This window comes from Aedes aegypti, chromosome 2 (genome assembly GCF_002204515.2).
Source record: "Aedes aegypti strain LVP_AGWG chromosome 2, AaegL5.0 Primary Assembly, whole genome shotgun sequence".
In the NCBI taxonomy this organism is placed as follows: Eukaryota; Metazoa; Arthropoda; class Insecta; order Diptera; family Culicidae; genus Aedes; species Aedes aegypti.
The window spans coordinates 258,351,915-258,377,703 of record NC_035108.1 but is presented as its reverse complement, the minus strand read 5'-3'; the positions used below and the strand labels follow the sequence as shown (position 1 = coordinate 258,377,703).

Genomic DNA, 25,789 nt, shown 5'->3' with positions numbered 1-25,789 from the left:
TATGGACATGAAGCATGGATCACGCTGGAAGTGGACCTGCAAGCACTTGCAGGAGAACGTTATGTGGCGGCGGAGAATAAACCGCGAGTTCGCTAGGCTCTACGGCGAACCCAGTAACCAGAAGGTGGAGAAAACAGAAAGGGTACGTTGGGCAGGACATGTTGCAAGACTACCGGACAACAGCCCTCTAAAGATAGTGTTCGCGTCGAATCCGTTTGGTACAAGAAGGCGCGGAGCACAGCGAGCGAGGTGGCTTGATCAGGTGCAACAAGATCTGGAGAGCGTGGGTCAAAATCGAAGTAGGAGGGACACAGCCAGGGATTGAAACATGAGAAAATTTAGAGAATCTCTCACTTATCGCGCTCTGTAACACTCATGATATGCAGCACATTGTGAGAGCCTGTTTATCGTATACCGCTACAACTCTGATTAGATTGAGGGATGGCAGTGTATGATAAAGCCCCTCTAAACAAGCTCCAAGCTTGGGGAAAACTATTGCTATCGGATGTTCGGGGATTGTTTATCGTGCCCCCAATAGTTAACAAGCGAGAAAAATGTATTTTATCTCTCTTTGGGGCTCTTGTTTGCTGCTCTTATTTATCAAACTTGTTACAACTTGCGATACATTGTCGATTGTGGACCGCTACATTTGGTATGTTTTTCTTCGCTTGCTTTGATCGTGCTTCAAAATCAAATTAAAACGAATTCTGCAATGAATGGACACAGCCATGGACCGAGTAAATTGGCGTAACATCGTTAACGAGATTTTAACAAATTAAGTGATGTACACAGAAGAACATATTTAAATTCCAATGTAGTGTAAACTGAGGCAAAGAGTAAAAATAGATCGAATTCATCTATGTTTACGGCATTTGGTTTAATTTTCAACTAAAGATGCTTGAATGCTACATGATCGTGTAAATTTAAAGTTGATTGAAAAACAAGCGATTTATCGTTGATATTTCAGTTTATATGTGCATGAAAATAAAATTAGAATCACAACATATTTTTAGCTGTGTAACACCAAGTAAATAAAATAATAATTATTTACAAAATTATGTTTGTTTTTGAGAAGCGTGAAAATCGCGCTTTGTCCGAAGCATCAATAACTGTGCTAGGTCTAAAACAAATTGGGTAATTTTACCACACAATAATTTTCTTGTAGATACGTTGAAATTTAACATGTAGTGAAATACACATCCATATTAGCACTTCAGCTGCAATAATTAACTCCTTTTTGGTATCCTGAATCTGCTGGAGGCTGGATCAACTAATTTGAATATGCAAATGCTGATCCATTATCATAAAGATCTGATTAGCAGTTTTAACCAACAACGCACAACGTATCCGCGGTCCAATGACGACGCATCCTTTCCCAGCATCATCACGCTTCTGCTTCGGTGCCCATTAGTGCGGAGCACCATTAAAGATAATAATAACGAGAAATAATTTTCATGGTCGGTTCGTGCCACAACCCATTTTTTCACCGTCAAAGTTCACTTTTTCCGTCGACACACAACACAACTGTTTCCTGAAATTGTTCGGTCGGTACCCAGAAGGTGTATCCAAGCGACAACGACCTTATGTGTAGTGTACCCTTTTGCTGTGGGAAAATGCGAAATGCAACCATGTTCACGCCTCTGTCTGATGAATTGATAAATAGGGAGAAAATGCTGTTTGCTGCAGGTGGGATTTTCCAGTTCATATTTTTCAATTAGATATACATGAACCTTGAACGTGACTCGAATGTCCTTTGCTGGCTGTGGCTCGAGATGACCCTGACAGTGGGGGTCGTCACCCGTCGTCGAGACTTCAACTGTAAGGATTAAGAGAATGGAAATGCTGCAGGGTTCAAAGTTTTCCTGAAACACACATATTTCCGCGAGAAATGCTACGAGCACTTTACGAATTCTACTTGTCTTTGTTCCTGAGTCCACAAATTTGACCTAATTGAAATATGTAGTATTAGTTCTAGCATCAGTATTTTTATGCTTCATTACAAAGATCAGAATCTGTAAAAAACATTTTTATCTAATATCTTTTCCAATCATTTTTCATGCACTTATCGTGAGCACGATCCCTTATTTAAAAACAAATACATTTCAGAAAATAAGAACCATAAAACACTTGAACAATCTGCTGGTTGGTTGCAGCTACAACTTCGCTCTCTACGTCTACAATTTATCAAGTGGCAAGCAAACTACATTTGAATAAGTTCCTCCTTTTTCCCTCGGCAAGTCAGTAGGAGTGCTACCGAGACGAGATTAGCTACCAACATGGCAACTTAGCACGAGACCTTGACACAAAGTTTAATTGGATGTTCCGCTCGTGTCGTATAGCTGACCAAACAAAACTATAAGCAATAAAACATACCCCCCTGGAACGATGCTGTGCTGAGCTAAATTGATGTTTGCATTTGTTCTGTTTGGCTTTTTTCAGAATCATGGTTACCAAAATATGGCGGAGCTGCTTTCCGTCAGCTGAAAACTCGCCACATCACGTCGAACGACATCATTTCTATCTATGTCAGGTAAGTACATGATTTCAAACCGAGAATAATTTACCATCCTGTCACCGGTGCAAACTCGGAAAAATACACGCGTCTGAATCTACGGAGAATGAGATTAAATTTCAAAAGTTGATCGAGAGACGCGATTTGCATGAAATGGAATACTACCGTTGCACTTCGCTCGGCTAAGCAAACTTCGTTGATTTGATGCATGAAAAACTATTGATATTTGTCAACTCTTTTCCCCAATCAAGCTGCAGTCCATCGGAATCGAACAATAAATAACTGAATTCAGAAGTATGGCAACGCAATGGCTAAGTGTATCTCGGATCTCTTTTTTCTCTCTAAAACACAACACGTACAGTTACTAGTAGGCCCAAAAAAATTTCCACAAATAGTTAAAGTACACATATAGTAGATGTTCTTGACTTTTTTGTTCTGACATAATAAGAGACTCTAAGTCAAGTTCTTTCGATCTTCTGTTTCAACGTTGTTTCTTTGGTTCTTATGTCTCAGAACCATTATTAGATTACAAAGTTGATACAACATATAAATGGATAAACAAAAAAGTTGAAGGTTTTTCAGTTGTTCAAACTATTATGGAATACCTGTGGTTTTGGAACTTTTGTGGGTTTGGAAGTATTTCGATTGTAAAAAATGATATATTCTCAACTCATCTCCGTTGAAGCTTCCGAAAGATCTTAGGAATACTCGAAATGTTCCAAATCATCCGGAATTCATAACTTAAGATCTACTATTGTAATTGTAGTCACAAAGTTGCGATAAGTATACAATGTCGAGTCTTCAGTAAGTTCAACAAACATCTTGAGTTAAGCCCAATCCATTTCGGAGATTTTCTATGGTACCCAAACTGTTGTGCAGTTCAGAACATTAAATCACTACGGGCTGCCGGAATTTACCTCTGTCAAAGTTATCAGCGAGAAGGAAGTCAAATTTCAACTTTCCTATCTGGTTTGCTGCTTGGAAGTGTAGCGGTATTCCGAAATTAATTAAATTAATTAGTATTATTGCATAATATAATAACGAATAGTAATATGATTCAGTCACTGTTGAAAAAGAACAATCCAATAAGTTGATAATCTTGCATACAAAAATGAATCCATATAGCTTGTAAGTAAATCCTGCATAAAAGTTCACTCATTTTAAGGTCGGTTCACTCACTTGGTGCGCAAATTACTCATCTCACGAAACATGCGTTCGGATCCGTTGGTTTGAGATTTATCTCCCAACTGGAGCACTTGTCGTTGTAAGAATAAGAAATTACATAATCGAAAAATGATTTGAACGGGCTAGCTAGATGCGAAAAGTTTGGAAGGGAAAAGGACAAAACAACTGATCGGCTCATAAGGTAATCGGGACTCGTCTTTGATAAGATCGGTCCATGATTTCCGGAACGAAGACCAAAACCCATCTTGCGACCTATCTGAGGATCTACCAAAGTCTATCTCGTCCACTTTAATCTGACCCGTGGAAGAGGCAGCAGCGTGAAGTTTTTCTTTTAGTTTCGCGGTGTGTGTTCTAAGGTATAGTGCTAATTTAGCTAATTAGTAATTAGCCAGTGCGGTACTGTGCGTGATCTGAAGAATTCGATAAAAGCCGTTCGACGGCTTTTATTGTCAGCTTTTGTTCGTCTGCTTTATCTCACGCTCCACACCCCGCGCCTATCGACCAGCCTTCCACGTCATTCTACCACACTGCTGACCCCACGCGCCAGTATTAAAGGTCCCAACTACCGGCCGGAGTTGGAAGGGAGTTGCTCCGTCAACCAAGCACTCCGGAAAGAGCTAATTTCCCGCCAAAGCTCATTACGCGCCGACGGCCAATTCAGCAGCAAAGCGAGTGAGATATTCATCGTGTTCACTTGGGTGAATCAGCACCGGCGACGCGACGCAGCAGACAGGGGGACGTCGGTAAAGCAGAAGACAAAGTGAGTAGAAGCCTGATAATTGTTTGCATGCATGCAGAGCTTTAGAGAGTGAAAAGTTTGATAGCATGAAGGAAAAGTAGGTAGAATAGAAATCCGCACAGTTGAGTTCAGGAGAGAAGAGAAGAAAGCTTGGTGAAACAGGAAAGGAAGTAGGGTACCCGAGTAAAATGTGATGGCAATATATGTATGTTTAAAATTGAAGAATTTGTTGTTAGTTTTCATGTAGTTGAATGTGGTCTCAATTAGTTCCCCCGTTGGTTGTTACACTGGTCTGAAGAGTCTTCTCACGTTTCGGTCGTTTTGTTGTAAGGTCTAGTAGTGTTGTACTCCAAGTGTGGACTGCTTGGGAATCTCAGTCCCTCGTTGTTGCTTGTGAAACGTGTAGATTGATGTTTTCGAGATAGTTTGGCCTGTGATGAGAACTAGTCGCCCTTGTGTCATCGTTCGGTAGGAAGTCGGGTTCTTGATTACCTCTGCGTTGGTTACGAGTAGCGTTCTGATTACTTGAAGAACTTTGAGCATCTACTAGAACGTTCGGGTAGTTGAGGAAAATTGAACTCGCCCTGGGGTTTGAGTTTTGCCGGGCAATTAAACGACAAGTGGTCCTCTTAGGAGGTGGCGCGTAAGCCATTTGTTAATCAATATTTCGAACGCCCTAGTAGATCGGCTGCTCGGCCTCTTTGGCCGGCTACAGAAGGCTGAAAATTTGTCGCACTAAGAAGTGTTGTGCCTCGATTCACCAGCAGCAATGTCGCATGACTTCGTCACACTGCTCTCGGTCGGGTGTCACGCGGTTGATGTCGGCCCTCAGTGTTTTCTTATGGTGGTAAATTGCATTTACGAACTAACCCAACGTTCACGTTCGATATGGAGGCTAGTCATATCGATTTCGTCCATCGTGCGACAGAATGTCGGACTCGAATCCATACCGACTAAATCCACCTTCGCCCACGAGCCATTTCCCCCGGAAATACCTCTTGGCATTACTTCATGGGGGAGGCTAGTGTGCTAACCACCATACTGCTGATTGCTTTGCTTTCTGCCTGCGACTCACGTGCATCTTGCGCTGCTATACTTCCCTTGCTCTCTTTGAAATGCATTTGGCAACGTCCATTTATTACGTAACGCTAAATTTGATATTTTTGACCCACCTCACCACCCCCCACCCCGTAACGCTTTTTGTATGAAAAAAATTCAAACTTTTGTATGAACCGTAACGCTAGAACCTACTCCCCCCTCCCCTAGAGCGTTACGTAATTTGTGGATGCCGCCGTTGAGGCTGGCATCGCGCCAGGGCCATGTTTCTACTGCCGCTTCTGTGATTACTATGCTTCGTTGCTCTGCTGCGACGCGTTTGGGGCTGGAATATCACCAGAGCCCTGCGCAACTTTTGCGCCTGCTGCTAATCCGCTGATTCTCGAGCTCTCCAGGTTGAACCAGTTAGATGCCTTGGTCGATCCAGCGATTCTGGTTAGTGGGTAGCTTCCGGTTCACTGGCGCCCCGACGACCCACAACTGGTGGTTTGTCACGATCGCAACTCGACATAGTCCCCGACGGTGGAGCTAGCCTACTCCAGCGGAGAGTTCCCGACGTAGAAATATCTCGCGAAACCGTTAACGTTACGCGTTTGTTCCCACTTCACTACCGCTGACCGGTGAAGTGCCGAGGTCGATTCAGCGACTCCGATGGAGGATGGGGGGGCAGATGCCGAGGTGGCTCCTGCGATTCTGGTGGAGAGAAACTTCCGGTTCACAGGCGCCCCGACGACCATTTGCCGGCGCTGTTTCGCGATCTACTCGGCTAGTCCCCGGCGGAAGGACATAGCCTACTCCGACGCGATGTTGGTCAGTAAGTGCCGAGAACGGTCCTGCAATTCCGGTTGGAGAATGACTTCCGGTTTACCGGATTATTACCGATACTACGCTACACCCGCTCTACTCGGTCTAGTTTCCGGCGGAGGATCTAGCCTACTCCGGTCGCGCCCGTTGGTCTCCTTCATATGCTCGCTTCAACAGACTGACTTGTCAAGTGCCGAGGTAGGTCCGACGATTCCGGCTGCTTCAACGACTCAGAGCCATGTGCTGTGCGCTGTGTTAAGTACCGCTGCTCCTCTCACCATCTTAATTGTAAAAGATATACTAGCTGGACGATTGTCCTGTTTACCGCGTCCCATTTCTTTTCGTTAGTACACATTCGTTGGACGATATTGTGCACATTAACGTCATTGCCGACGACGAGAGTCGGCGGTGCTACGCCACGTGCAAATGTTTTGTGGAAACATGTTTTTCCAAGTGATAGATGTGTTTTTTTTTATCGGAGATTATATCTGATGTTGTTTTGTGAAGTTTTGTTTTTTACTTTTATTTGATTTGCTTGCGTTTTGCTCGAGAGTGCTCTGTAATGGCACAATCAATTGAATTCGTTTCGCGTGACTTGTTTTTCTTTTTTATCTCGTGCGTGTTGATTCAAAAATTGGTTCATGGATGCTCGATTCGGGATGGATTAAGAACTGCAGTGCGTGCATTTTGATGGGTAGTGCTATGTTACGGCTCACACTATTGTTCATTATTAGAGGAGCGACAGACTGCGTGGATTTTCGAAAAAGGAATTTGGTGAGTTTGTTCTAATTAGCAGCGTATGATCGAAATGCGTAAATAATTCATTTGTCTGCCAACGTCTACCAAACGTATCCCATGGCACTACCCTTTCCATCAACATTCCACAACATCCCGTAACACCTGTGAGAGGTCGTAGAGTTCTCTGCATCTTTCTTAAGTAGGTGTTCAATCCAATTCCCATTCCTCAGCAAGGACGTGGCCAGGACAGCTCTCGATTATTGGAGGATGCGTCAATCTTGTCTAAGAGTTAGAGGTTAACCCCAAATCTCTGACTTTGGTAACGGACGGGAAGGAGGCAACCCTCATACAATGGTCTAGGACTGTACCACCTACGAATTCGTGCGAAATGCTTAATGCTAATGCTAATGCTAATTAACGTCATTGCCGACGACGGATGTCATCTCGGCTCGCTCATACTCGAAGCGCGGACATTCGAAGACCACGTGCTCAGGGGTTTCATCAATATCGCCACACCCGATGCATAACGGCGAACTTGCGTGTCCAAACCTATTCAGGTATTTCTTGAAGCAGCCATAACCAGACAAAAACTGCGTCAAGTGGAAATTCACTTCTCCGTATTTTCTGTTCACCAACTCCACAGGCACGGAATTAGTCGGTGGATCTATCTACCGTTCTCAGTGATATCCCACTACTGTTCTAATTTCCTCATGGTCCCTGTAGCACTCGCTGTCCTCTTCGAGTTGAAGGCTTATAGTGATCAATTCTACAATCACACAGACTGCTTCCGATGATATCATACTATACGCGCTCGACACACGCATGGCCATCAGTCTAAGCGTACTGTTCAGCCGGGAGCGGTTCCTCTTCGTCTGCAGTGCTGTCAGTCACACGGGGCCAGCGTATCTGAGTATCGACGTAGACACGCTCGCCAGTAGTCGCTTCTTGCTGCTGCTGAATTGTTGGAAATGATCCGGGATAGACCTTCACGGCCATCTCACATGCATAATCGACATGGCTGTTGAAGCTCAGCCGATCATAACTACCAGGTGACTGGCTTGCCGCTTTGTGTCGATGGTACACTTTCCAACCGAGATTCTCGCATGCTGCACTGCCTTTCGGTTGCTTATCATCACTACCGTAAATTCGGGTGAAATTGATCAGTAGGGTGAAATTGATCACTGTGTCACTCGATTTTATTTCTTCCTAATGGAGGTCACATATCAATGTACCCTGCAGTGAATGAACGTTGTTTGTCGTAAGTATGTCCAAATTGTGTATTGTGAAGTTTTTCGCGTTCAAAAATGTTTATTTATATGAAAATAATGTAATATTTCAAAATCTTGTACGGTGCAGTGTTGACAAACATCAATAAACTTCTAGTTCTAGACAAGGATTTGGACATGGTATAATCCTGAAAGTTTGTGAGGATACCAAAGATATATGCCCAAACTAGATTTCATAAGCACAACTCGTACCAATTCGTTGATTTGGTTGAAATAATTGAATTTCTGTAAAATATCAAGAAATTCCTTAGGAAATTGCATACATTCAGGCGTTTTCTGCGTTATTCTTGAAATTTAAACATTCATTATTTATATAAATATTGTATTGTTAAGAATTTGACATGCATGTTCGGATTCAGGGAGCTCAAATTTATTATGTAAAGTTGTTTTGAAAACCAACAATAATGGCATTGATAAGTGATCAATTTCACCCCGAAATGAGATCTCCCGATTTTTTATTTTAGACATATTTTTTAGCACTAAAATTACATTTGTTAGAAAATTTCGGTACTTGAGTCAATGAGGCTCACCTTCATACTTGTTTTCCTGCATTCAGTTGTTTGGCATTGTCAACATTATAGAAATCAGACAAGAAAAACCTTGAAAAGTGATCAATTTCACCCGAAATTACGGTACTTCGGTTTTGTGATGGGCAAGCTTCTTCCCTCGCATCCATTCTTCCACGGTGTCTACTGCAAATATTTCTACTTTCTCTAGTGATTCGCCGATAACTACGAGCCCCACGTCATCCGCGAAGCCGACGATCTGCACACCCTGGGGGAAGCTCAGCTTCAACACTTTGTCATACATAGCGTTCCAGAGGGTCGGGCTAGGAATAGAACCCTGTGGGACGCCCGCCGTGATTACTGTGCACCTTTTCCCAGAGTCTGTTTCGTAGATCAATGTAGGATTCTGAAAAATGCTCCTCAAAATCTTTCAAAGATACTCGGGAACTTCCAATCTGTGCAGTGATTCGGCGATCGCAGCCCAACTGGCAGTGTTGAAGGCATTTTTTACGTTCATAGTGACCACTTCGCAGTACCAATTTCCTTTCCTCTTTTGCATCCACGCCGTCTCCATAGCATCCATGACCTTTTAATTAGCATCAACGGTGGATCTACCTTTCCGAAAGCCGAACTTCATGTCGCACAAGCCGTTTTCTCCTCCGTGTATTTCGTAAGCTTGTTTAGGAATACTCGCTCCAACACTTTGCCAACTGTGTCCAGCAGACATATCGATCTATATGCTGAATAATTTCCAGGAGGCTTGCTTGGTTTTGGCAGCAGCACCAGCTTTTGTTACTTCCAAATGTCGGGGAAGTTGCCCTCCTTTTTCAGGGATTCCTCCGGGGATATCCTCCAGGAATCCCTCATATGCTCTAAGAATTCTTCCAGGGTTTTCCTCCAATAATTTCTTCGGGGACTTTCTCCAGGTTTTTCAGAGATTTCGTCCAAGAACTTCTCTGGAGATTCAATCCAGAAATTCATTAAGAAATTCCTCTGTGAATATTCTACAGGAATTCCTTCGGAGTTTATCTCAGAAAATTTATCTGGAGATTTCCTCCTGGAAGTTCTCTGGGGATTTGCACCAGCAATTTCTCCGGAGGTTTTCTCTAGGAATTCTTCCGGGAATTTCCTCCAGGAATTCATGTGAGTGCTAACTCCTGGGATTCCTCCGGGGATATCCCACAAGAACTCCTCCGGAGATTTTCTCTAAGAATTCCTCAGGGAATTTCCAATAGCAATTCCTGCGAGGATTTCATCCAGCAATTCCTCCAGGGATATCATTAGGAAATTCCTCCGAGGATTTTTTTTTCTTTTTTCAGAGAATTCAATCGACGATTTCCTCCGGGATTAACACCAGGAATTTTTCCGAAGATTTCGCCCAGGATTCCTCCGAGGATTTAATAGACTCCTCTGGGGATATCCCATAATACACCTCCCATAATCCTCCGAAAATTATCATTCGGATTTCATCTACGAATTTTTCCGAGAATTCACTTCAGAAACTCCTTTGGCGATTTGCTACAGGAATTAACCCAGGATTTCTTTCAGTAATTCCTCCGGGGATTTTCTTCAGAAATTCCTCCGGAGATTTTTTTTCAAGTATTCCTCAGGGAATTTTCCCCAACATCTCCTCTTAAGGTTTTCACAAGGAATTCCTCCGTGATTCAGGGAAACCTTAAGGAATTTCAATTTGGGGATTTTGACCATAAATTCTTCCGGGCTTTCCTCCAGAAATTGCTCCGACAATTTCATCCAGAAAATCCTTCAGGGATTTCGTCTAGCCATTCCGCCAGAAATTTCCCCCAGAATTTTTTCCGCGAATTTGCTCCACGAATTCCTCCGAAGATTTTTCCCAGGAACTCCTCCGGGAATTTTGTACAAGAATTCCTCCAGAGTTCCTTAAGAAATTTCTGCAGATTTGGTTCGGGCGAAGCTCTGAAGAAATTCATGGAGGAATATGAACTTCTTCTGAGTTTCTCCAGGATAAGCTGCGGAGATTCTTTCTTTTAGAGTTCTCTCACAATTTTTGCTAGGAATTCTTCAAGAGTGCCTGCGTGAATTCTACCGTAGTTACGACGGGAATTCTTTCGGAGTTCCATCGGGAATCACTTCATGGATTCTCCAGGAATTCTTCGAAAATCCACAAGGATTTTCTTAGAGTTCCTCCATAGTTCCTTCGGGAATTTCTCTAAAAAATATTCAGCCGTTCCTCCAGTAATTCCTTCGGAGTCCCTACAGTAATTCTTTTGGAGGTTCTTCAAGAAGTTTTTCAGAGTTTCTAATGGAATTTCTTTAAAGTTCTTTATGTAATAGTTTCGGAGTTCCTACGGAAATTCCTTCACATTTGCGCTGGTATTTTTTTCGGGCTCCACCGCAAATTTCTTCGGTTTTGCTTTGTGGATATTTTTCTGAATTTCGCTAAGAATTCTTCAGAATGCCTTTAGTAATTCCTCGGAAATCCTCCGGGATTCCATTAGGAAATCTTCTGCAGTTACTTCGAAAAATACCCCCCTAGATTTCCACCATGAATTCTTTCACAGTTTCTCAGGAAATTTATCTAGACTTTCTTCGGACATTCTTCCAGAGTTCCTCGTGTATTTTTTTCTGAACTTCCTCCAGCAAATTCCTCTGGATTTTATCCAGCAATTCCTCAGAATTTCCTCAGGATTTCCACCGGGAATTCTTCCAGAGTTCTTTCCCTGGATTTCCTATAGCGATTCCTTTAGATTTCGTCTAGTAATTCCTGGAAAGTTCCTCTGGAGCTTCATCGGGAATTTCTTCGAATTTCTTCATTAGTTTCTCCGGAGTTCCTCCAGAAACGCCTCTGGAGTTCCTCCAGAAACGCATCCGAAGTTTCTATAGGAACGCCTCCAAAGTTCCTTCAGAAATGGCTCCAGTGATTCTCCGGGAATTGCTCCGGAGTTCGTTCATAAATTCCTTCAAAGTTCCTCCAGAAATTCCATTGGAGCTTCACCGATAATTCCTTCCGAGTTCCTCCTGAAATCCCTTGGTGTTCTTTCAGCAAATCTTCTGGATCATATTCAGCATTTCCCCCGAAGCTCCTCCAGAACTTCTCCGGGAATATCATAGTTTCTTTTGAATTTTTTAACTATAGTTCTTGCAGGAATTTCTTCGCAGTTCCTCTAACAATTCTTCCTGAGTTCCTTCAGCAGTTTATCCAGAGTTCCTTCAGGAATTCCTTAAGATTTTCACCAGGAATTCCTTCAGAGTTCCTCCGGTAGCTCCTTCAGAGTTGCTCGAGGCGTTTATCCAAGAAAATCCTTCATAGCTCCGCTGAGTACTCTCCTAGAGTTCCTTCGGAATTCCTTCAGTTAAGCTCCTGGCATTCCTGCAAGAATTTATTCAGAGTTCCTCCAGAATTTGCTACGAAGTTTCTTCGGGAATTCCTTCTGAGTTTCTTCAGGAATTCTTTCGGAGTTTCTTCAGTACTTCTTTAGGAGTTCCTCTAGAAATTCCTGCACAAATTCTTTCAAAATTTATGCCGGGGGTTCCTTCTGAGTTTCTCCATTGATCTTCCAGGAACTCTTTCGGAGTTCCTCCAAAAAATGCTCAAAGTTCTTCCAGGAATTTTTTTGGAGACCCTCCAAAACTTTCTCCAGTGTTCTTTTGTGGTTTTTTCAGGAATTTCTCTGGAGTTTATCCAGAAAATTTTCCGTACCATCTCCGGGAAATCCTTTGGAGTTCCTCCAAGAATTTGTTTAGAGGTCCTTCAAGAATATCTTCAGAGTTCCTCATGGAATTTCTACAGAGTTTCACCGGGAATTCCTCCATCAATTTTAGTTTCTTAAGGAATTCTTCAGAGTTCCTCCAGTAATTCCTCTGAAACCCTCAGAGTTCTACCTTGTATTCTTCAGGAGTTACTCCGAGGATTCCCCTAGATTTCCTCTAAGAAACAGTGTTCCTTTAGAAAATCCTACAGAGTTCCTTCAAGAAATATCACAGAGTTCCTTTGGAAATTTCTCAATAGATTCTCCTAGAATACCACCGAACCTCCTTCATAGCTTTCCTGGAATCCATCCGGAGTTCCTTCAGGAATTCCTTTTTTCCAGAAATTCTTCCGAAGTTCCTCCAGTTATTTTTCTAGTTCTCATTCAGCAATTTCTCGAAAATTCCCCCAGAGTTCCACCGGGAACCGCTCCGAAATGTTTCAATAAATTATTCCGGAATTTTTCCAGCTTCCAGCTTCGCCTGAAATTCCTTTCCATAGTTTTTCCAGGAATTTATCCGGAGCTCCTTAAAAATTACCTTAGAGTTGCTACAGGATCGCCTCCGGAGTTCTACTTAGAATCGCTCTGGAGTTCCTCTAACTTTTTTTTTAGATATTCGTCGAGAGTTCCCCAGGAATTTCTTCTCAGCTTCTCCAGGAATTCTTCCGGGCTTCCTCCAGGAGATTCTCTGATAATTCCTTCAGACTTGCTGGATTCACTCCAAGAATTCTTCCAGAGATTTCCCACAGGAATTTCTTCAGAGTTTTTTTCCCCAAGAATTCTTCCGGGAATTTTATCCAGAAATTCTTCAGGTGATTTCTATGAATTCTTCCGGAGATTTCGTCCAGGAAATCCTTTGGGGATTTTCTCAAAGACTTTTCCCGGAAATTTCCTTCAGGAATTTCTCTGGAGATTTTTCCGGAGATTTTCTCTAGGAATTCTTAAGGGGATTTCCTCCAGGAATTCCTAATTGCAATTCCTGCAAGGATTTCGTCCAGAAATTTTGCCAGGTTTTTCTCCAGTAATTGCTCCGGGGATTTCCTCCAGAAACTCCTGCAGGGATTTCGACTAAGCATTCCTCCAGAAAATGCTTCGTAAATTTCCTTCATCAATTCTTCTTGGCATTTGCTCCAGGAATTCCTCTGGGGAATTCTCTCAGGAACTCCTCTTTCCACGATGAATTCCTTAAGGGATATTCTCCATAGTTCTTCAAAAAATTCCTTCATATTTGCTTCCAGGCAGGCATTCCTGTACAAATTTCTTCAGAATTCCTTCGGAGTTTCTCCAGCAATCCCATCAAAGTTTCTCTATAAATTCCTCCGTAGTTTCTTCAGGATTTTTTTTTGCTGTGAATTTCTTCGGATCTCTACCGAGAACTCCTTCGAATTTCCTCCATGAATTCTTTCAATGTTCCTGCAGAATCTCCTCGGATTTCCTTCAGAAATTCCTCACAGTTCCTCCAAGAATTCTTTTGAGATCCTCCAGGATTTTCTCCAGAGTTCCTTCGGGATTTCCTTCGTAGTCCCTTTATAACAGTTCACACAACTATACTCGTGAGGAAAACAAGCGTGCATCAGATACGTCAACTTTGACAATTTTCATAGCTCTTTAATGAATGTTCGAATCCTCTGAGCAGAATCTCAAGTAGAGAAACTTTAAAGTAGATGGAGTACCGTGTACCTTTTAATTCCGCTCCTAAATGCTTATCTTTGACATACCTTTTAATTCCGCTCCTAAATGCTTATCTTTGACAGATACGCGTATTTCGACTACCACTTGCAGTCTTCTTCAGTGCCAGTTACTCGTATCCACTGAAGAAATCGTCGCATCTCTCTACCTTAAATACTAACACCAGATAAGTACCTACACAATCAAACTACCTAGGAAAAATTTCGACAGGAGTATACCTGTCATGTCTTGGTCAGAATTGAAAAGGGGGGATAATAATAATTATACAAATCCCTAACTATCTACCTATGTATTCAAGCTCGTTTATATTTCTTAGGTATAAACTTAAACAGCCTTGATTGTCCGTTTCCTTGATCCCTATTAAGAAGTAATGAAGGCTTTTGTTTGTAAATTTCTAAACTTTCAGCGACGTCTAGTTTCCAAGATGAAGATACGCTTCGTACGATGTCTATGTTATCGCTTGTCATTTGATGTCCATCCGGGAAAACATGTTCAGCCACTTTTGATTTAAAATCATACGCTAATCCCTTTTCTAATTCCTTGTCCGCTTTTTTTACCTCAGCAATATGTTCTTTGAATCTTATTTCTAGTGTTCGTTTTGTTTGTCCTATATAGATTTTATTACAATGGGGGCATGAAATTTTATATACTCCTGCTCTATTCAGTTTATTAATTTTATCCTTTGTTGATCCTAATCTAGATTTAAGCTGACTACTCCTACTGCTGAAAACCAAATCTACTTCATATTTTCGAAATTTCTTAGCCAAAGGCTGTGTAATCTTGGTATCAAAATTCACCGCTACTCTTTTTAAATCCTCTTTTTCGGCAGTAAGTGTTGTCATACTTTTCCTATATTTATCCCTTGCCCTCTTATTTAGAGCACTCTCTCTCTTATTTGTCAAAGATAAGCATTTAGGAGCGGAATTAAAAGGTACACGGTACTCCATCTACTTTAAAGTTTCTCAATTTTCATAGTTTAGAACAGCGTAAGCGATTTTAATACATGGATGCGCATGTATTGTGGTTTGCTTGATTGAAAATTATTGCTTCAAACCGAGCTGTCAGTTGAAAATGAAGTTGACGGATCATTGTGGCCCACGCTTAAGTCTTCCAGCTACTGTGGAGGAGGTCGTTCAGCAGCTCACTTCCGTTTTTGAGAAGTTCAGCCGGGAGCACGTCATTCCCAGCAGTATTGTTGTTCTTCTGTCCATAAATAGCTTTCGTTACCTCATATAGCGTTGGAGGTTGCACATCCTGTCCATTGTCATTGGTTCTAATTCTGCTACCAGATCCACATCCGTTATTTCCGTTCAATAATGTCTCGAATGGATGCTTAAATGCGTTTCAATGCGGATACTCAATTGATCTTGGCTACTGTCAAATCCATTAGGTGGGATTGGGGTTGCCATGTACGTGGTCTCGAAGCACTCTTTCCATCTGGTAGCCACCAATATTGTATCCGTCAGAAAGTATCCTTTGCGGTCGTTGAACGTGGCGAGAGACAGCGCAGTTTTTCTCTGCACACCTTTGACAGATTCGTAGAACCGTTGCATGTCGTTCTGTTCCATAGCTTCTCACGCCTGAGCAATTACTGCCTCTTCATGCTCCTTCTTCTTTCTGCGATGGATTCGTTTTTCTGTTGTCTTTGCTTTCTTGTAGCACTCTCTGCCCTAACGGGTACCAGGCACCATCATCCGGCATCTGGCCACGTTCTTCTCGTCCGTCATTCTCTGGCACTCTTCATCGAATCAACCGTTCCTTAGTCTTCGCTGTAGTGACAGGTACACTTCTCGCGCTACTGTGCTCACCGCTCCATGGACTGATTCCCACAGGTTGCTGAGTTTGATGTTCTCGTTGATTTCGCTTATCCGTTCGTCGAGCTTGTGATGGTAGTCCGCAACTACACCACCTGCTGACAGGCGTTGGATATTGAAACGCATCGATTACCGATTTCTAGAACTCTAATCGATCGATAATCGCGCTCCAATTTTGATTACTACGAGATAGTGTTTTGAGTCAATGTTAGGTCCTCTGAAAGTTCTAACATCGATGACGTCAAAAAAATGTCAACCATCCACCAGAGCATGGCCGATTTGGTTGCAAAGTTCGGGTGCCGCCAAGTCAGGTGTGTTTACCAATATCATTGCGCGTGAAGTTGTTGATGGCCATCCTCCTGGTGGTAGCAAGTTTCATCAAACTTATGCCACTTTAACGATGTCCTTGGACTAAACTTCGTTTTTTTTCGCCTGGCATCCATAATCAACACGCCTTCTACATGTTGCGCTTGTGAAACTTGACGAAATAAAATGTTTTTGGTGATTTCAGGCCGGTGTCCGGAATTTGAAGAGTCTAAGCAATTGAAATTAAAACGGTTCTTAAAAATGACATTCGTGCCTAGAATCCTTTTTTGCAAACTGCACTTTTTTGTATACAAGACTTTTTTGATAAATTCTAGGTAGTTTCGACGACTTTGGAAAGCATCTCCACGATTTCCCAGCAAGCAATACATGTATATAATATGAGAACAGCGTGGATACTTATATGTACCATTTCATTCAGGAGCTGGAGAATGTTTTCCGTTCGGATATTTGCAAATCATTTATCAATGCCATTTGACTGACATTTTCAAAACAAGAAGCATTAAAGCGACTTTGATAAACAATGCTAGGAAAAGGCGTTAACCTTTTTATCATCCCGTCGAAAGAAAAACATCATTCATCATCCTTCCTCGGATTCCACTTGGAAAGTTGATTCTCTTATCCAAAATGAAATGTTCAAGCATGCAAGTACGCTGACGGTCAATGCAGGGTGTAAAATCAACGCGAGCTGCAATCAATTAACGCTCTCATGCTTCAGCACGTAACTGAAGAAAATATACATTGTGAAACTGCATATGTAGATAGTTTCCTCCGGAAACGAGATTACGGAGTATGAAAGTCAAGTAGGTAAGGTACTCGACTCGGCACGAGCTGCGAATTTCACGTGAAAAATAGGTAACTCTCGATTTCATCACCATGTACGCTTCATTGAAAGATATATGTAATTTCACGCACACAAACATACGCTCTAATGCTTTCATATCAATTCTAGTTCAATGGAAAAGACACAAAGAGTGATTTTAGATTCTACATAGTTTTAGAATGTGTGTATTTCAAACAATGAGAACATGAGAAGTTATGGTCGACCAAAAAACCTCCATTCTATCAAAATAAATTCTTGAAACTGAACTTGAACTAATTTGAACCTCAAGTGAATTCAAAATCGGAATCTCCCTGTATTTGCAAAACGCGCTGTATGCAAGTGCTGATATGTTTGCTGTTGGTCGTCGAATTTGCAGCGCACGTGGAAAGCAACAAAAAGCTCTTGCACTTTCATCGCTACGATAACTAAAATCGACTTACATACATACATACGAAGAATGGGGTTGGAGCTTTCCATTTCCACTGTATCGACTCCATACCGCGAATTGATAAATGCATAATTCAGTGTCATACACGCTAAGCTGCTTGACGTGATAGGATCTGGTAAAGTGCATTCTATGCAATGGATGCCGTGCATTCCACGAATCTCAATATGGAACCAACAATAGGTGGTATAAGTTGGCACGAGATGCACCTCGTAGAGAAGGGTGTTGATAATATAGCATTCACCTAATCTCCACATTTGTGATTCCGAATGTGATGAGGAGCTCAGGTTGCACTTTCATTCAAGGGCAGTATAAGGACACTATAGTAAATTCTATTGATTTGTGCGGTTGTAATTTCAAAGATATTTTGTGCATTAAATATGAGCACGTACTATTTGTCTTGCTACTCATCGATCAACCAGTTCAAGTGGTACTGGGTACCTTGACATTGACCGGCTTGAACCTTTTTAAAAAGAGTTTAAAAAAAATATTTTTCTGGTTACTGACATTACGTCCTAACTAATACAGCTTAGTGTTATTATGAGCACTTCCACATTTATTGACTGAGGACATTCTTTGTCTAATAATCATTTTAGCATATAGGGTGCAGAACCACTTGGGCACTTCCATGATTCACTTTGGCATGGGGGGTTTTTCGCAGCCGAATTGTTTGAAACCTTGCAATAAGGAGCATTTCACTACGACGCATATTGTGGCCAAATATGAGCTTTGTAGCTTTCAAAAACCCCACTGCCGAAGTGAATCAAAAGTGCCAAGAATTGGGTCTGGCTCCCTACGCTCATACTAAATCGCAAAGAAAAAAAAATTTCGCGTTTTTCTGTAAACTCTTAAAGATTGCGAACTTCTTCTCAAGCATATTGAATAGAAGAAGCACATATTTTACTTATGACGACAAAACTGAACGTTTGTTCAAAGTCGTCTTAAAAGGATCTCCCAAGTGACTATAAATCAACCGAAGAGATCAAAAATGGAATAAATGATTTACTTAAATTTTCCCCAGTCCAAGTGATGAATGATCAAAAAGAGAATTCAGTCTGACATTCATCAAAAGGGTTTTCTCAAGAATATTGTTTAGTCCACTTTAACGAAAGTGATCTGAAAAGCAAGCATTCACTCGTGCACTTTGATTATGCATTAGGAGACGAGCAGTTAAAGCGTGAATCAACGGTTAAGGATTTGGGAGTTCTGATCGACTCTAAATTGTCCTTTAAAGACCATATTGCTTACATCATTGCTAAAGCTTCATCTCAGTTAGGTTTCCTCTTTCGGTTTGCTAAGAAGTTCAAGGATGCCTACTGCTTGAAATCGTTGTATTGTTCGATCGTGCGTCCCATACTGGAATATTCTTCAGTTGTCTGGGCCCCTTTTTATCAAAATGAAGTACACCGCATTGAACGGATCCAGCGAAAATTTATTCGTTTTGCATTACGACACCTAAATTGGAGAAACCCGCTCAACCTACCAAGTTATGAGAGCCGCTGCCAGCTCATCGATTTGGAACCACTCGTAGCGAGGCGTAATGTGGCGAAAGCTTGTTTTATTGGAGACCTTCTGCAAGGCAATATAGACTGTTCTACATTACTCGGCATGCTTGATATAAACATACGCAGCAGAAACCTTCGGTCACACTCGTTCTTCAGCATTCCTTCTGCGAGGACGAACTATGGTCAGCATGAACCAATACGCAGCATGTCCCGTCTATTCAATAAGTGTTATTTTGTGTTTGATTTTAATGTGTCACGGGAAGCTAATAAGCGTAGTTTTAAACGTGTATTCTGTTATTAGGATTTTTTCTATATTGTACGTTTAGCTTAAGTTTTGTCATTGGGGTGATTTCTTACCTGTTGACTAAATCAATAAATAAATAAAAAAAAAAAAAAAAATATTATGACTTAAGAACAAGCAACACTTATGTTCGATGTCCGTGTGGCATAGGAACATTTCGAGAAACCTGGAGGAAATTTACAGAACCCCTCTCTGCACCGTCGGTGCCAAAAGTGGGGTCATGGTACCAAACATTGCCGCATGGATACTAAATGCATGATTTGCGGAGGTTCTTCACATTCTAAAGACGTCCGTTCTGTAAAGGAAGATACCAAAAAGTTTGTATGCGCTAATTGCAGGGGTAACCAGAAGTCTAACTTTTGAGATTACCATTCGCGCTTACGAAACATTGAGGCTCGTATAAGTCAGATGGACGGCAACGTTTTTCGTAGCCGGAATTCCTCAGACAGAATCTCCAACAATTCTCATTTTTCAGGTAACGATCGCTTGCTTAATGGTCATACCCACCAGGTAAATTATTATCATGCTTATTAATCAACTAATTTTCTTCCATCGGGTCGAATCGTTTCAATTTGCAGGGAAGTACCCGAGATAACTCATATTCTAATGTTGTAGCAGGTAATATCAGTTCCTCCCCTTTTCTTCCTAATGGTAGCCGTTAGAATTGTTTCAAATCAAATGAAAACACCCCTGCTTATACCGCCGCAGGTAACTTCTTTCCGCACCTTCATCATCGGAAAATCCCAACAGGAAATCAACAGCAAATGTACCTCCTTCTAGTAACATGTGCCCCTTCGATTTTGAGTTTTTAACTGAACAATTTAACCTTCCAGTCGTCGCGTGATTGACCACTGTCAGGACCACCACGCTGCTGTTGCGAGGTTTTTTTACCAGTGTTGTACAAAACATAACAGCGCGACGACTGAAGTGTTAACCCTCAAAATCCCGGGACGTGACTTGTGTTCTTCAAAAGGCTCGTTCTCAGAAACTAGCCAACCGATTTACAAACTTTTTGAAGCTACTTCGAGGGGAAGAGTGAGGCTAAAAGATGGTATGCCCGGGATTGTTCCTTGACCCTTCCCCCTTTTTCTGGGGGGCGGCTGTACGTGTGGCATAAGGCATAATTTCAACTAACCTTGATTGTATGAACATGATAACACTAAAAGATAATAGTTTTCCAGAGGCAAATCATTCTAAGTTAGTAATGCTTCATTTATGTTTTCAAAACAGACATATTATGTCCGTTCAGAGGCCCCAGAACCGGTTCGGGAAGTCCTGGAATCTTTGCAAGGGATGAACGATTCTCCTACATCCTACATCTGTTATGTGATACATATATTTTATTTTATTTTCTGGTAGATCTAAAATTGGTCAAACATAATTTCAGATAGATTCTTATCATATAGAGGGCACATAATTAGACCTGGATATCCAGGAATCCCACTTTTAGAATAATTCTGAATTCTTCCTTGCGACACACCAAACTTCATGGTTTGGCAAAACAAGTTCAACAGAAGACATTTCAATAACTTCTGACAACATTGACCACCTACTGGCATATTCCAGGGATATGATAGCTCCAAGAAAATGTCCACTTTTAGAAGAATTCTGGACCGTTCTTTGCGACACACCAAACTTCATTGTTTTGCAAAACATTTTCTATAGAATTCAATTCAATGACTTCTGAAGATATTGACCACATACTGACATATGCCGGGGATTGTGCTACTTTCCACGAATATCGTTTCTCCGGATGTCATTTCCTTGAACACTGGTGACCCTTTTTTCCGAATGAGCCGTTTCCTCGAAAAGTGATGCAGTTCAAGGAAGGACCAGAATAATCTTCACTGGTGTACTGGTATGAATGATAAGCAACCCAAAGATAAAAATATTTGGATATTCTCTACTAAACACAAATTTCCAAAAATGCCGAGCACGGTGAAACTTCAAAGAACTCCTCGATATGCATACATTTACGACAATTATCGAGTGCTAATAGCTTTTCGGGCAAATTGATGTTTAGAGGAACGGGGTATTCGAGGAACTGGCGTTCGAGGAAACGAAATTCGGGCAACATTCAGGGATAAGCATGGGCGTAAATAGCCGTCAGACTTGAGGGGGGCCACGGCCCCTTCTCATGAGGGTAAAGGTCGTAAAGGATTTAGATAACTTAACAATGTTTTTTTCGATAATATTTGTGAACCAATAGTGGCGCACTTACATACAGAGGTAGATCAAAACCTAAAAATCCACCAAAACCGACTGATCAATTTTCTTAGATACCAAATGTCACTTTTATGGGAAAATAGTAAAAAATTATTTAAAAATCTATGTTTTCGTTTTATATTGCCAAGTTGACGTATTCAACCCAATCTTATAGATCTCGAATAGAATACAAGGATTTAAAAGCAGATTATAATCAGGATTTACCTTTCCAATTAGATTTGAACAAGATGTCTGCAAAGTTATAAAACAAGATAAAGATTTAAATGTATCACCCAAGCCTTTAAAATAAATGCTTGCTGGTTTGAAAATATGGATTATTGTTGCTCAGCATTTCTGTAGCAAACGATTAATTTCTCTAAACCTCTCGAAACCAAAATGTGTACATAGGATTGAACAATACCTTTTTTGTTAGAGTTAAAAACTTTAAATCATAAATCTACTTGGCTACCAACAAATTGGAGGATTGAAGTTTTTTTTTTGTATTCAAATAAAACTGTCGTCAGCAAATTCGTACGATAGCAGTTGTTGCAGCGACGACACTGGGTTTTAGAGCAGATCAAGGCTTTTGTTCGTTATGATCAGCTTAAATTGAAAATATTTTATTTCATAAAAATACACACATTAATTAAGATTATCACTTACAATCTTCAGTGATTCGACTGCACTTTCAACTGGTTTCAAACCCCTGAACTTCACTTAATATAGACTAATATTTCTGCTTCAAGCACTCCTGCGATCCGATCGCGCGTTACAGTACATTCCTATTCCTTCTTCTTTTTTTAACCTTGTCATAAAATACATCTTATAGGGTAGCCAGTTAAATCTGACGCGCCAACATTTCCACCCCGTAAATCTACATATTCTTTACAATTCATATCATTTAGCGCTTTCACTGGTTGCCCTATTAGGTTCTGTTTTGATGCAACAATGGGTTATGTAGTAATTGGCATCTATCTATTCCACATTCGTAAGCTCTCTGACAAACTCTAGCGGCGTGCCGGCTGAGGCAACATCTGCACAATTTTAGCTCACCTACCAACCTCCAACGATAACAAACTTCATACAATTGAAATACATAGCAATCTTTTACATAATGATTCTGTGATCGACACACAAAACAGTAGCTATTGTTTTCTCCCCCTGAATTTGTTGATATGTTGATTTGTTGTTCACCAGAGATGTATCTACCTCCCCATGTTCGACAACTTTGTGCTTCTGATCCTACCAAAGTTACCTCACAAGCTGTCTCTACCACTTCATTCATAAATTCATGCAAAGTTTGAAGCGATGATGTTCCATGTGTTCTCCTAAAACCTATCCATTGCAACCAGTGCTGGAAAAGTTCGCATCACGAAGCAGCTCACGAGTGTATACCAACGCATAACAAACATCACAGACTCGGGATCTGGCTAGGTGTGAGTAAGCCCGCACCCGTCTGCTCGGGAGAACATGTCAAAAGAAGTAGCAACAAGCTCGCGAGCGTTTACTCGCGAGTAACCGAGCAAGGTGTGATTTATTATGGTTTTGACAGACAAATTAATTGTATAACCATCATATCGAAAGTAAACTACTAGTTTGTAGTCAAAAGCCCTTGAAAACCATACATCTCGTAGGGTAAGCAGCTTTTTTCCCAAAAGCACAATATGACTCTGAGCAGCTCCGAACATGTTCGCGAATCACTTTTAGCTTCAGTTACTCGGGAGTCGACAGATGCGAGTAAGCCAGCGCTCTGACGCTCGGGAGCGTTTGGTTTTATTTTTGTTCCAGTTCAGATGAAGCGTTCGCCACTTTCCATCACTGATTGCAACTTCATTTCTGCTGGAAGTTTTGCTTCTAGCTCTTGCACCAATGTCGGATTTTGTATATGTGCTGATTAATCCATTGCGATTAAATGATCAAAAAGATTTTGAATTGCCATCCCGTAATCGATTACAGTTTCCAAGCGCTCCATCTCAGGTGCCGGAAATGTTCGAACCTTGTTTATCAATGAGTTGATTAAAACTGTAGGTCGCCCGTACAGCATTTTTAAGGTGTCTATCACCTTGGGTACCAACTCAGGCAGAAGTAACCTACTGCGTACATACTCTAAAGCATTCCCCTTTATACATCTCTGTAGCCTTACCAAGTTTTCTGCATCACTATATCCACAAGCTAAAGTAGTGTTTTCATATTGGCTGTAAAAGACAGGCCACTCTTCAGGGTCGCCTGTGAATGTTGGCAAGTCCGGTGATATAACTTGACGAGCACATATTTGTAGCGATGTCAGCACTACATCTCTGGTAGCTGGGGGTGAAGCGTTGCTATTTGATGACATGTATTCAAAGGATTCGGGAAGAGAAGACAGTCGTCTTGACAATTCATTTCACCTAGAACGTCATCATCCGCATCGGATTTGTTTTGATCCGATGCCTCTGTGGTACATGCATCTCCTCTCTCGATATTCAGTTGTGATCGTAAAAGGTAGAAACGTTTTCATTCAAAACTCAATTCCGCAGCTTCCCGTTCAGACAGGCTTGATAGAAACTCCTCTGCGATGCAAAGAGGAGGCGATTTTGCCGTTTTTCTGAGGAGAAAAAAATAAACTCAAAATTTTCAACACAGATCCTCAAGCGATTCGAGTGAGAGTGCAGAAAAATGCGAGGATTTTTTCAGGCACTCTCTCTCTCGTTCCGATGCTCACCATCTCTCACACTTCAAACGAACTCTCGAGTCTGCCGCCCGAACAGACAGTCCTCGGGGAGTTGTGAGAGCAACCTCTTTTGATGAAATTTTACTCGGTTTTTTTTTGTGCTGCATCTTCCTCGCTCATTTTTCGTTGCCTCTCTGCTTAGCATTTTTTCGCTCCCTCGCAAAGAGGCAAAGGCAGCACGCTGCTCTAGAGTAAGTCACCGAACTCTGATGATGTTGAGGAGAATTATCAAGCCTGCGTTCAGATATTGCTTTCATCTTTATGGCATGCTCCCTCTGTATGTAGTCCAACTGAATTTTCATCATCTCAGAGGATGATTCGTTTGACGCAGATAAATATTCATTCGGCAAACTATACTTTTTCTTATTTCGCTCCACGATCGAAGTCTGATGATTACGTCTCGTTATCTTACAGCAACCGCGTTCGAAAATTGAAGATTTTTAAGATTGTTGCAGCGACGACACTGGGTTTTAGAGCAGATCAAGGCTTTTGTTCGTTATGATCGGCTTAAACTGAAAATATTTTATTTTATAAAAATACACACATTAATTAAGATTATCACTTACAATCTTCAGTGATTCGACTGCACTTTCAACTGGTTTCAAACCCCTGAACTTCACTTAATACAGATTAATATTTCTGCTTCAAGCATTCTGCGATCCGATCACGCGTTACAGTACATTTCAATTCCTTCTTCTTTTTTTAACCTTGTCATAAAATACATCTTATAGGGTAGCCAGTTAAATCTGACGCGCCAACAGCAGTTGTTTGAAGAAAACAAGATGGAAGGTATTTTGCTCATGGATTTATTGATATTCAATCATAGTAAGGCAGAGCAAAAGTTCGACCTTAGTGGTATAATCAAAATTTTTATAAAAACAATGGCAGTCAACAAAAAATGGCCAAAAAAAACGTTTTTCGCAAAACTAGATGAAAATGTGGTCAAACTTTTGGCCCGCTGATTTGAACTTTTGCCACACTATGGGCCAAAAATTGATTCCAAGCAAATATGTAGTTACTAATACAACTCAAAGCATTCTTATGATGCATAAAAACGCCCTTACATAAAAAATCAAATAAGATTTTATCTTTATTTATTTCCATGCAATGAAAATTTGATAAAACAATATAATGTTTACGTCAAAAAACAACAAATAGCCATTATTTTTCCAAATCTCAATCGATTCTTATGATATTTGTAGTGAAAGTCTCTTACTTGAACACTATAGCATTTATAAGCTTTGATTTGAGCTAGAAATCCTAAACATTCGATAGGTATCTTCTCATTAATCTAGAAACAAGTTTTATCTATTTTTCTTACGAATAACGCAACGTCCTCCAATTACAGAAATTTTACATGAATGCATATTGTTGCGGGAGGCGTTGAACATCATCTTCGGACCGATTCTTACAGCAGAA

General features: G+C 41.1%; 1 protein-coding gene across 3 annotated transcripts in view; it reads left to right on the top strand.

Annotated features, from left to right (window-relative positions):
* Positions 1-25,789, top strand: part of LOC5566425 (protein rolling stone) — a 203,319-nt gene that overhangs the window by 114,189 nt on the left and 63,341 nt on the right. For all 3 annotated transcript variants that reach the window (XM_021844863.1, XM_021844864.1, XM_021844862.1), the window contains one exon: positions 2,440-2,530. In XM_021844863.1, coding sequence (XP_021700555.1) covers positions 2,444-2,530 — 87 coding nt within the window. In that variant the 5' untranslated portion in view covers positions 2,440-2,443. The remainder of the gene's footprint in view (positions 1-2,439; positions 2,531-25,789) is intronic.